Genomic DNA, 13514 nt, shown 5'->3' with positions numbered 1-13514 from the left:
ATCCCACACTCAATTAAATCAGAGGCTTCAGAAGGTTCCAACTCTCCAAGCAGAATAGTTACTCAAAGATTAGAAGGATTAAAACCACTTCTAACTCCTGAGTAACTATAGCACGGTCCCTTTGCCAAACCCAACTACCAACCCGCCCAAACCCCTCATATAACACCCTGAACCCTGACTACCCTCCTGATCCCTGCCTCAAACCCTGACTACTACCCCAACCACCCCCCCCACTCCCAACCCAGGACTACCCCACCCCATCCCTGACTAATGCTACGCAGCCCCCTGACACATCTTTCACAATCCCCCTTGTTATCCCATCCCCAGCTCATTCTATCACCCCTACGGCCCATGCTACCCAATTACTTTCTCCCTGGTTTCTCAAAGTGCATTTAAACACAAGGGCCATTAAACTTACCTGGTTTATGGCAGCTAGTGCTGTAAAAAGGGGGCGTGGCTTCACTTCCCCCGACACTGCTGCCCTGCACTGGGAGGACTTGGGAACCAGATACTCTGCACGTTTCTCACCAGGCCCTGATCAGGAGGTCAGGTGAGAAGTTCACAGCTCCTGACTAAGGTAGTTAAAAAAAGGAGCAGAGTGGCAACCTGACTGCGATTGCCACTCCTCGGAAGCTCTGACCCAATATTTCCTCTCAACTGTGCAGGATCATCTCAATTGCCCATTGCTTCTGTTACTGAGTGAATGTGACTCTTGTTCAATTGCTGTCATTCCTGATTATAGAGGCAACTCAAAAAGGCTACTGAAGAAAGCACAAACAGTTATAGGACTGTTAGAAAATTTCCTATGGTCTTGTTCAAGGGTAATCATTTAGCTGCATTTGTTTTAACAAGCTGAGACAACTTACATGGCATATCTGGAGCAAGCATTCTTGTTAAAATTCTTAAAAGTAACTACCCCATCCTCTGGATGAAGTAGGAACACCACGTTTACTATTCCCATTGATTTCAATGAACTGTTGTCACAAGCAATCATAAAACCTCCAGATTTTGTTGCACTAGTAATTACTCTCAACAAGTGAATGCATCATAAATAATAAATGCAAAGTAATGAAACACTGGACAATTTACCTTATGACTTAGGGGCGATCTGTTGAGTGGGCCGGTCCACTTCCGTAGCATTAAAGCTTTTCTTGCTGCCAGGCCAGTTATTACACCCTGAAACCGCCTCCTCCACGGTCCAGAACCTCTCCTCTTACCCACTGGTCCTTGTCTGTTCGCAGCTGTTCCTGTAATGGTTTATGAACGCATTTCTTATCTTTACCTTTCAATTTCAATCAGTGTTCTCATCTTAATACCACACATGGAGAATTCTCAAAACATGTTGGACTGAAGAAATGCAGTTTAGCACCAACAAAATGCCTCATTTCCATGGAATGTACTTCTCACTTACCTCATCATCTGATCATTTTTGAATTAGAATGATAAATTTAAACCCAACACTTATAGTTCGATGCTGTGGATCAAAGTAAAATGCGAACTAATTTAAGACCCCACACACTAATTTTGTAACAAATCTGTACAAGACTGAAATGTAGATCTTAGAAATCAACAAGTCAGTTTGAAATCCCTATATTGTCTAAATGACGAGATAGTGTTATGATCTCAGTAGAGCCGGGAGACGAGAAACAATTTTCTTTTGGAAATCTGAAAACCCAGGTATTAGCTAAAAGAATAAAGCCACAAGGTTCAATGTTTAAAACAAACAAATTTTACAATGCAAATGTCAAAGAGCATAAATACTAATAATTAAACTCTCTCTTAAATAGACAGTTATGCTAAATATATTAGAAGCGCAATATACTCTAAAGCAAACTTCTTAAGCTCAAATTTCCTTTTATATCTTTTTGACTTATTCTCCTAAGAAAGTTCAACACAGGCGTCACTAGCGTCTTAAGCATAGTCAGCTCAGGTCAGGGCTCTCCTGGTTCTTTACCTCTGGAGTCTTGCATCTAGGAAATCTCTTCTCAGCTTGACTATCCCAGAAGTTCTAGTCCTTCAGTTATTGAGAATTTTAAACCTTTTTAGCCAGCACACAGAATTTCAACTGAAATCTGCTTGAAAGAGATGTTCCTTGCAGCCAGGTTGTTTCAAACTGAACTTCTTGAAAACAGAACTAGACAGGAATTTACTCCCACCTACCACAACCTCCACCATCCACCCCTCCCCCCACTCCCCCGGAATTAATTTCTTGTTTATCTCCCAGTTAGCTTAGTCACATGATCAGTTAAGTGAAGCAAGTTGCCTTTTACAAGAAACCATCTTTCAGAGTAACCTAGTTCTTAAAGGGACCATCACCCCAATATAAAATACAGATTTCCCCCAAAAGCACATGGTCCATCACAATAGTAGAGGCTTTTGTCACCTATGCTAGTCTTGAATCTTAATAAAAATGGAAATTTATAAATAATGCAATAGCCAGTGACGCAGCAATTTTATCATGGCACTCAAAAACCAACACCTCCACATTCAGAGTGCCTTCTCAAGACTACTGAAATTTAAGAGATCTCAAAATCATGAAAGAATTTTAAAAGATTCTCCAAACATCATTAAATAACACCTATTCATCCTTCTCAAAAACAATTTTCTTCTTCCTCTCCACAGCATCAGCTCATACTGCAGTACCAATTAGATGGATGGCAGAAACCCTCCAGTATCTCGCAGACATGATTCTACAAACCTAGACTCAAGAGCTTTCACAGCCTTTTTGCCCATCTGCAGCATTACAGTCAACCCATATTCTATCCTCACCCAACATCCATATGTGCACTTTCCAGCATTGACAAATGGACCAGGAACAGGGTAGGGTGCAATATTAACCTTTGAAATCTTTACATTTGCACTGACAAAGATTGGCAAACAGCACTGAACAAGGCATAAACCTGGAACCCTTTTTCGGTCTGTATGGTTCAGTTACACACATTTATCAACTAAGCTAAGCTATCTGGAATGTTTATAAGACAACTTTATGGTAATTAGCCATCATCCACAAAGGTATCTCCCTCCATTAGAGAGAGACAATTGGTTATGCAGCTTGAGAGGCACACTCCACATCAAGTGTGAGGAAAGGCAAGGAGGCAGGCCTTCAAGAGCTACCACAGCCAGTACGGTGATCAGACCTATGCTGTTGGCATTTTTAATTTCTTTCATGGGATGTGGGCGTCACTGGCAAGCCAGCATTTGTTGCCCTTCTCTAAATGCCCTTGAACTGAGTGGCTTGCTGGGCCATTTCAGAGGGCAATTAAGAATCAACCACATTACTGTGGATCTGGAGTCACATGTCCAGGTAAGGATGGCAGATTTCCTCCTCTAAGATGGCCTTAGTAAGCCAGATGGGTTTTTACAACAAGTTTCATGGACTAGCTTAAAATTCCAGATTGTATTAATTGAATTTAAATTCCAGCTGCCATGGTAGGATTTGAACCCCTTTCCCCAGAGCATTAATCTGGACCTCTGGATTATTTGTCTAGTGACATTACCACTACAACACCCTCTTTCCCCAACACACAGCACCACACTCCAGCCACTTAGCCAACTGAGCTAACCAAGTCCCACAAGACAGTTCTATACTGTTTAAAAGGTCCTTTAGTTTTCTCAGTCACAGCAATCAAAGGAATATTGACACAAATAATTACTTACAAGCAAGACAATAATATGAATCTGTTTTTTTAAGATTTTTGTCCAGATTGCACAAGCTTTATCCTTTGATTTTACAGTGCAGGAGTATAGTAGGTTACCAAATGACAAGTCTCCAGGTTTGCTTAACTTGTGCACGCTCCAGCATTTCAGGGATCTCTCAACTTACTGAAATGGTTATTTATGATAATGGGCTTAATAGCAATTTCACAAGTTCTAAACTTACCAAATCTCTGTGGGATTCCACGCCAACTACTTGATCTTTTCTGTTGCATCTTGAAATGGAGAGATCCATTTAATGCCTGCCTTCCCTTCAGTGGCAGAGCTTTCTTTACATTCCGCTGCTGTTTATTCAGTTTAATTATGTCATCTGTTGTAACACAATATAAAGTCAACAGTTAAAAGATGTTTCACAAATGGGTTATATGCAATGGAAAGAAATATAACTTAAACACTAATAAAGTTACAGCAGCTACCTTAAAATCATTTCAATCATTAAGTTAGTCTGATCCCCATCAGGGCATCAGATTGGACATTGCAAACGGCTCCAGCACCCTAAACTGGAAAGAGGAGGGACATTATACTAAAGTTCCTGTTCTAACTTATCCAGTGATTTTTCCTCCAAATGCAACAATGGTTGCCAGGTGAGAAGACTGTCAAGCTTGACTGTGGTATCTCGCAAAATCAAATACAACCAGCTAATGCTTATGGTGCAGTTATGCACACGACAAAAGGCAACTTAGCATGGTATTGAAAGGTGCCTGGCACCAAAGGAGTTACATTCCAGCAAGAATTAGCCCTTTCAGGAAAGGGAGAGAAAATTGGGAATTAGAAATGTATATTTCACAGAAACTCACCAAGGCTCCTTAGACAGCACCTTCCAAACACACGACTGCTACCATCTAGAAGGACAAGGGCAGCGTATACATGGGAATAACACCACTTGGAAGTTCCCCTCCAAGTCACTCGCCATCCTGACTTGGAAATACATCACCGTTTCTTCAATGCCACTGGGTCAAAATCCAGGAACTTCCTCCCCAGCAGCACTGTGGGTGTACCTACACCACCTAGACTGCAGCAGTTCAACAAGGCAGCTCACCACCATCTTCTCAAGGGAAATTAGGGGTGGGCAATAAATGCTGGCCTAGCCAGCGAAGCCCACATCCCAAGGATGAATAAAAAAGAACTCATTGATCTCTTTGGTCCAACATCCCACTTGCTTATCCCAACACACCTATATGTGTATAACAAACTACATCCATATCCAGTAATCAACATAAAACTAACATAAACATAAGGAATGATCATTACTATGTAATGCTACTCAAAAAGTACACAAATTCCAAGCGCCATATGATTAATAACCTGCCATGAAACCTTGATCACTGAAACCTTGCTGAACTGGAAAACTTCTTTAAAAAAAAGATGAAATTTGTGAGTGAACTCTTGGCCATTACTAATTCTGAGTTGTTATTGTATCTAAGTGTTGAGTAACACACCAACCTTCGATCCTCCCCATTAAACCAAATGTCCAGTGAAAACAATAGAACACCTCGCAGCATTGAGAGCTGTTCAGAGAACAATGTTTCTTTCAAAACAAAAACAGAATTACCTGGGAAAACTCAGTAGGTCTGGCAGCTTCGGCGGAGAAGAAAAGAGTTGACGTTTCGTGTCCTCATGACCCTTCGACAGAACTTGAGTTCGAGTCCAGGAAAGAGCTGAAATATAAGCTGGTTTAAGGTGTGTGTGTGGGGGGCGGAGAGATAGAGAGACAGAGAGGTGGGGGGGGGGGGGGGGGGGGGTGTGGTTGTAGGGACAAACAAGCAGTGATAGAAGCAGATCATCAAAAGATGTCAACGACAATAGTACAATAGAACACATAGGTGTTAAAGTTAAAGTTGGTGATATTATGTAAACGAATGTGCTAATTAAGAATGGATGGTAGGCCACTCAAGGTATAGCTCTAGTGGGGTTTTTTTTTTATAATGGAAATAGGTGGGAAAAGGAAAATCTTTATAATTTATTGGAAAAAAAAAGGAAGGGGGAAACAGAAAGGGGGTGGGGATGGGGGAGGGAGCTCACAACCTAAAGTTGTTGAATTCAATATTCAGTCCGGAAGGCTGTAAAGTCCCTAGTCGGAAGATGAGGTGTTGTTCCTCCAGTTTGCGTTGGGCTTCACTGGAACAATGCAGCAAGCCAAGGACAGACATGTGGGCAAGAGAGCAGGGTGGAGTGTTAAAATGGCAAGCGACAGGGAGGTTTGGGTCATTCTTGCGGACAGACCGCAGGTGTTCTGCAAAGCGGTCGCCCAGTTTACGTTTGGTCTCTCCAATGTAGAGGAGACCACATTGGGAGCAACGAATGCAGTAGACTAAGTTGGGGGAAATGCAAGTGAAATGCTGCTTCACTTGAAAGGAGCGTTTGGGTCCTCGGACGGTGAGGAGAGAGGAAGTGAAGGGGCAGGTGTTGCATCTTTTGCGTGGGCATGGGGTTGTGCCATAGGAGGGGGTTGAGGAGTAGGGGGTGATGGAGGAGTGGACCAGGGTGTCCCGGAGGGAGCGATCCCTACGGAATGCCGATAAGGGGGGTGAAGGGAAGATGTGTTTGGTGGTGGCATCATGCTGGAGTTGGCGGAAATGGCGGAGGATGATCCTTTGAATGCGGAGGCTGGTGGGGTGATAACTGAGGACAAGGGGGACCCTATCATGTTTCTGGGAGGGAGGAGAAGGCGTGAGGGCGGATGCGCGGGAGATGGGCCGGACACTCCAGCATGATGCCACCACCAAACACATCTTCCCTTCACCCCCCTTATCGGCATTCCGTAGGGATCGCTCCCTCCGGGACACCCTGGTCCACTCCTCCATCACCCCCTACTCCTCAACCCCCTCCTATGGCACAACCCCATGCCCACGCAAAAGATGCAACACCTGCCCCTTCACTTCCTCTCTCCTCACCGTCCAAGGACCCAAACACTCCTTTCAAGTGAAGCAGCATTTCACTTGCATTTCCCCCAACTTAGTCTACTGCATTCGTTGCTCCCAATGTGGTCTCCTCTACATTGGAGAGACCAAACGTAAACTGGGCGACCGCTTTGCAGAACACCTGCGGTCTGTCCGCAAGAATGACCCAAACCTCCCTGTCGCTTGCCATTTTAACACTCCACCCTGCTCTCTTGCCCACATGTCTGTCCTTGGCTTGCTGCATTGTTCCAGTGAAGCCCAACGCAAACTGGAGGAACAACACCTCATCTTCCGACTAGGCACTTTACAGCCTTCCGGACTGAATATTGAATTCAACAACTTTAGGTCGTGAGCTCCCTCCCCCATCCCCACCCCCTTTCTGTTTCCCCCTTCCTTTTTTTTCCCAATAAATTATAAAGATTTTCCTTTTCCCACCTATTTCCATTATAAAAAAAACCCCACTAGAGCTATACCTTGAGTGCCCTACCATCCATTCTTAATTAGCACATTCGTTTACATAATATCACCAACTTTAACTTTAACACCTATGTGTTCTATTGTACTATTGTCGTTGACATCTTTTGATGATCTGCTTCTATCACTGCTTGTTTGTCCCTACAACCACACCGCCCCCCCCCCCCTCCACCTCTCTGTCTCTCTATCTCTCCGCCCCCCCACACACACACCTTAAACCAGCTTATATTTCAGCTCTTTCCTGGACTCGAACTCAAGTTCTGTCGAAGGGTCATGAGGACTCGAAACGTCAACTCTTTTCTTCTCCGCCGATGCTGCCAGACCTACTGAGTTTTTCCAGGTAATTCTGTTTTTGTTTTGGATTTCCAGCATCCGCAGTTTTTTTGTTTTTATCTCTATGTTTCTTTCAAAGCTGTTGTAATATTTATATGCTTCAAACAGCCAGAAGTTGACTTGGAAGAGTTCCCTAAATAATTTTTTTAAAGTGCACACATGGCATATCGGGGAAAAAAAAAGAACCTCAGAACAGCCGTTAGCACACCTCTGGGCACTGAGTGCAGGTTAAAACTTTGTGGAAATATTCTTGCTTGCCCTTTAACACCGGACATTTCTGTTTGTAGCAGCATGATCTCCCCAAAAGGTTGCAGATGCTGGAACAATGGAACTTTTGAGATCGAGATCAATGGGACTTAATGATACAAAGGTACAGTGGTCAATGGAATCGAGGTACAGATCAGCCATCATCTTAGTGACAAGCAGATTAGGCTCAAGGGTTGGTTACAAGGATTACTGGCTTACTCCAATTCCTATATCTGATCCCCTAGATGCAATGAAATGATAGGACTAGTTAGGCAGCTCGAACCAATCATTAAACAACTGTATTTGCATAAGGTTTAGAGCTACAATATTGTTGTACAATGTACAATTGTTGTATAACTGTTCAATTTGATGGGTATGAAGAATGGGAAAGGAGAACTGACATGCAATAAACAAAAGAGCAGCAGTATCAAAATACATTTGGTTCAGCTAACTGGTCAGCAGATTGCAGGTGTTTTACTGTTTCCATACCTAATTGGACTGGTAATATCAAGTGCCTATCAAAATTAACAAAATATACCCCCATAGGCTACAACTTTTTTGTGCTTACTCAATGTAAATGTTAAAAGCTTAAATGTGCAGTCCTGCCAAGAAGCAACTCATTGAATATGTGTCACACATCCATAGTGCAGCATCGAATGAAGAGCAGCAACTTACAGTCATACAGAAATCTTATGGAATCAGGACACTGGAAATCCTTGCAAGGCAACATAGTTGCAAGGATTCATATTAGAAAAAAACTGGAGCTGTGCAATGTCAATGCCATTTAAACCTGCAAAATCACAAAAGTGCCTATTTGTTTGCAGCATATAAAAGGGAGCAGTTCAAGACTAAAGGGGGTCTTAGTTTGGGAGGGCACCCTTAGGAAATTAGGCAATGATGAGGTCATAATGCCTATGCTTGTACAATTCTGCTGTAGTCATGCCTCATCTCCATACTTACTTGTCAAACAAGCATACACAACACTAAAGCAATATGCAGTATATTTGATGTGCTATTTGAAGTAATATTTTCATGCATAGCAAGTAATGGGGTTATACATTAGCATGGACAGAGGATTGGTTAAAGGACAGAAAACGGTAGGAATAAATGGGTCATTTTCAGATTGGCAAGCTATTACTAATGCGGCATTGCAAGGATCAATACTTGGGTTCAACTATTTATCATTTATGTTAATGACTTAGCTGAAGGAACAAGGTATAATATATCCATGTTTGCTGACAATACAAGGCTAGGTGTGAAAGTAAACTGTGAAGATAACAGTTTGCAAAGGCATATAAATAGGTTAAGTGTGTCAGCAAGGTGGCAAATGGAGAATGTGGAGAAATGAGAGTGTATTTGCTTTGTCAGGAAGAACAGAAAAAATTATTTTAAATGGTGAGAAACAGTTAACTACACCCTGGTCCACTCCTCCATCACCTCCTACTCCTCAACCCCCACCTATGGCCCCACCCCATGCCCATGCAAAAGATGCAACACCTGCCCCTTCACTTCCTCTCTCCTCACCGTCCAAGGGCCCAAACACTCCTTTCAAGTGAAGCAACATTTCACTTGCATTTCCCCCAACTTAGTCTACTGCATTCGTTGCTCCCAATGCGGTCTCCTCTACATTGGAGAGACCAAACGTAAACTGGGCGACCGCTTTGCAGAACACCTGCAGTCTGTCCGCAAGAATGACCCAAACCTCCCTGTCGCTTGCCATTTTAACACTCCACCCTGCTCTCTTGCCCACATGTCTGTCCTTGGCTTGCTGCATTGTTCCAGTGAAGCCCAACGCAAACTGGAGGAACAACACCTCATCTTCCGACTAGGCACTTTACAGCCTTCCGGACTGAATATTGAATTCAACAACTTTAGGTCTTGAGCTCCCTCCTCCATCCCTACCCCCTTTCTGTTTCTTCCCCCTTCCTTTTGTTTTTTTCCAATAAATTATATAGATTTTTCTTTTTCCCACCTATTTCCATTATTTTTAAATATTTTTAAATCTTTTATGCTCCCCCCACCCCCACTAGAGCTATACCTTGAGTGCCCTACCATCCATTCTTAATTAGCACATTCGTTTAGATATATATCACCAACTTCAACACCTATTTGTTCTTTTGTTCTGTTGTCTGTGACATATTTTGATGATCTGCTTCTATCACTGCTTGCTTGTCCCTACAACCACACTCCACGAACCCCCCCCCCCCCCAACACACACACACACACACACACACACACACACACACACACAGCTTAAACCAGCTTATATTTCACTCCTTTCCTATTTCTACTTAGCTCTGTCGAAGGGTCATGAGGACTTGAAACGTCAACTCTTTTCTTCTCCGCCGATGCTGCCAGACCTGCTGAGTTTTTCCAGATAATTCTGTTTTTGTTTTGGATTTCCAGCATCCGCAGTTTTTTGTTTTTGTTTTGAACAGTTAAATATTGTTGTTCAGAAGGATTTGGATGTCCTTGTGCAAGAAACAATGTTAAAATGCAGGAACAGGAAACATTAAGGAAAGGAAATGGTATGCTAACTTTTTTTGCAAGGGGTTTGGAGTAAAAGAGTCAGAAAGCCCTGATGCAAACGTACAGGGCTTCAGTGAGACAACACCTGGAGTACTGTGTACATTTTGGTCTCCATACCCAGGGAAGATTATGCTTGTCTGAGCGGGGTGCAACTAAAGTCCACTAGATTGATTCTGGGATGAAGGGGTTGTCCTAAGAGGAGATATTGAGCAGAATGGACCTATTCTCTCAGCAGTTTAGAAGAATGAAAGGCGACCTCACTGAAACATAAAATTCGGAAAGCTTGACAGGATAGATGTTGAGAGGCTGTTTTTCCTGGCTGGAGAATCTAGAACTACAGGGCATGGAGTTACAGAGTGCAACTGATATAGAGTGGAATTACTGTGAGTTTAATAGGAAGGGAGTGAAATTTTAAATTTTACGGGTTAATCTTTTATAAAATCTAGCACTGCTTACTTGCAATTTAGCATGTTACTTAAATTTACTGTTTTCAAGTTTTAAGTTTCTTATAGGCTTGGGGAGGACTAATCAAGCAGATCAAGCCCTCTACTGGAAAGCAGGTGAGATCAGCAAATTAAGTAACTGGCCTAATCTGGTTTTGTAACTGTCAGATTATTCTGAATCTCCATAGTAAAAATAAGGGAGGTTAAGTGCCCTGTCATGGAGTGCAACTGGTACAGCGTGGAATTACTGTGAGTTTGGTGAGAAAGGAGTTCGGTGAGGAGGGGAGGGAGATGCCCTTTTCTTCTTCTTTCTCAACCTGCAGGAGACCAGGAGTTAAAACTGCACGAGGGGGCTAAGTTTTGAAAACATCCAAGAGTGATATCACAGGGAAAACATAAGTTAATCGGTTTGAGAAACTGCTGTTAGGGAGGGTCTTCATGTAGCTAAAAATTAGAAAAATGCATTTTTTTTTGTAAAGAAGGAGCTATTTAGATTTCAGTAAGAAACACATCAATAGGGAAGTAAAGTCAAGTTGAGGGCAAGTAAAATAAAGTAGTACAAGTAAACAAAAGTAAAATAAAGTTATCAAGAAAGTAAATTTAAGCCATGGCACGACAGCTCAGTTATGTGGAATGTGTGTCCTGTAATATGTGGGAAGTCCTGGATGCTGTCCTAGATGACCACATGTGCAGGAAGTGTCATCAGTTGTCAGAACCTAGAGCTCTGGGTTTTGGAGCTCAGCCGGTGGCTGGAGTCACTGTGGCGCATCCCCAAGGCTGAGAACTCCGTTGATAGCACATTCAGAGAGGCGGTCACCCCACACCTTGAGGCAGAAAGGGAGTGGGTGGCCACCAGGCAGTCCAAGAGAACTACGCAGGTAGTGCAGGAGTCCCCTAGGGTCTCGCTCACCAATTGGTTTTCCATTTTGGATACTGGTGAAGGCATTGGTTCCTCAGAGAAGTGCAGTCAGGGCCAGGTTTGTGACACCACAGGTGGCTCTGCTGTACAGGAGGGGAGGAAGAAGAGGGAAAGAGCAATAGTGATAAGGGATTTGTTTGTTAGGGGGACAGGCAGGCGTTTCTGTGGCGATTGATGTGACTCCAGGGTGGTATGTTGCCTCCCTGGTGCTAGGGTAAAGGATGTCACGGAGCAGCTGCAGGACTGTTTTCTGGGGGAGGGTGATCAGCCAGAGGTCAGGGTCCACCTTGGTACCAATGACTTGGGTAGGAATGGGGATGAGGTCCTGAAAGCAGATTTCAGGGAGCTAGGAAACAGACTGAAAAGCAGTAATCTCAGTATTATCCCAGTCCCACAAGCAAGTGAGTATCGGAATAGGAGATTTCAGCGATTGAACACATGGCTGGAAACCTGGTGTAGGAGGGAGGGCATCAGATTTGAGGCATTGGGATCATCTCTTGGGAAGGTGGGACCTGTACAAGCCAGATGTTCAATACCTGAACAAGACTGCCATGAATATCCTCGCAGGGAGATTTCTTAGTGCTGTTTGGGCTGGGTGGCCAGGGCATGGGGTTTAAACTCGATTGGGAGGGAGCTGGGAACTCGAGGGCAAATTCCAAGCAAAGGACGGGACATGAAGAATTAGTGAGTGACTTTCAAAGACAGGAGCAGCAGAGGTTAAAAAGTGCACATCACAGGAATTTGGCAGTGTTTAAAGATGTAAATGTAAATGCAAGGAGTATAGCAAATAAAGTCGATGAACTGAGGGCACAGATTGATACATTGCAGCAAGATATCATCACTATAACAGAAACTTGGCTTAAGGAGGGGCAAAAATGGCTGCTCAAGATTCTTGGATATAGAATTTTCAGGCAGGATAGACAGGGGGATAAAAAAGGTGGGGGTGTAGCATTATAGGTTAAAGAAACAATTACAGCTGTGAGGACAGATGATATACTAAATGAGGTCATATGGGTTGAGCTCAGAAATAAAAAAGGGGCAGCCACACTGCGAGGAGTGTAGTATAGAACCCAAATAGTAGAAGGAAGTTACAGCAAATTTGAGTGCAAGGACAATAGGTCACTAATAGTTGGAGACTTCAAATACCCTAATATCGATTGGGTTACGAAGCGTGATGGGCACAGGGGGCACAAAATTCTTGAACTGCATTTAAGAGAACTTTTTCAGTCAGCAGGTAACAAGCCCAACGAGAGGGGCTAGATTTAATCTTAGGAAATAAAGTTGGGAAAGTGGATGAAGTAGCAGTGGGGACCATTTTGGAGATAGTGACCATAATAGTTAGATTTTGCATCATTATGGAAAAGAACAAAGGTAGAACTGGAGTAAAAGTTGTAAATTGGGGGAAAGACAAATTTTAGAAAGTGAGAAGTAATCTTGTGAAAATGGACTGGATACAGCTACTAGAAGGGAAAAAAAGAGTGTCAAATCAGTGGAGGTATTCAAAAGCAAGATTCGACAGGCACAGTGTAGACATGTCCCCAAAAAGAAAAAGGACTGTACTGCTAAATTGAGAGCCCCCTCATTATCCAGAAGCATACAGGGTAAGATAAAGCAGAAAGAGATAGCTTAGGACAGTCACAAAAAGCTTAATACTGTGGGAAGCCTACAAGAGGACAGAGGTGAAATAAAAAAGGAAATTAGGAAAGCAGAGAGGATATTAACAAATATTGGCAGGTAAAATCAAAACCCAAATATGTTTTACCAGTACATCAAGAGCAACAGAATAACTAAGGAAAAGGCAGGGACGATCAGAAATGTATGTGGTAACTTGTGCATTAATGCTGAAGATGTGGGCAGGGTTCTCAATGAGTACTTTGTTTCTGTCTTCATCATCTATAAGGCACAAGTCAGGAGTGTGATGGAATACTCTCCACTTGCCTGGATGAATGCAGCTTC

The 13514-nt window shown here is 43.0% G+C and overlaps 1 protein-coding gene across 2 annotated transcripts in view; it reads right to left on the bottom strand.

Annotated features, from left to right (window-relative positions):
* Nucleotides 1–13514, bottom strand: part of LOC121275413 (UAP56-interacting factor-like) — a 35262-nt gene that overhangs the window by 18549 nt on the left and 3199 nt on the right. For both annotated transcript variants that reach the window (XM_041182988.1, XM_041182989.1), the window contains exons 2-3: nt 3881–4024; nt 1090–1247 (exon numbers count right to left, since the gene is read on the bottom strand). In XM_041182988.1, the coding sequence (XP_041038922.1) occupies nt 1090–1247; nt 3881–4024 (302 nt within the window). The remainder of the gene's footprint in view (nt 1–1089; nt 1248–3880; nt 4025–13514) is intronic.

The sequence above is a fragment of the Carcharodon carcharias genome, chromosome 2 (assembly GCF_017639515.1).
Source record: "Carcharodon carcharias isolate sCarCar2 chromosome 2, sCarCar2.pri, whole genome shotgun sequence".
NCBI lineage: Eukaryota > Metazoa > Chordata > Chondrichthyes > Lamniformes > Lamnidae > Carcharodon > Carcharodon carcharias.
This window is presented reverse-complemented; position numbering and strand designations above follow the sequence as displayed.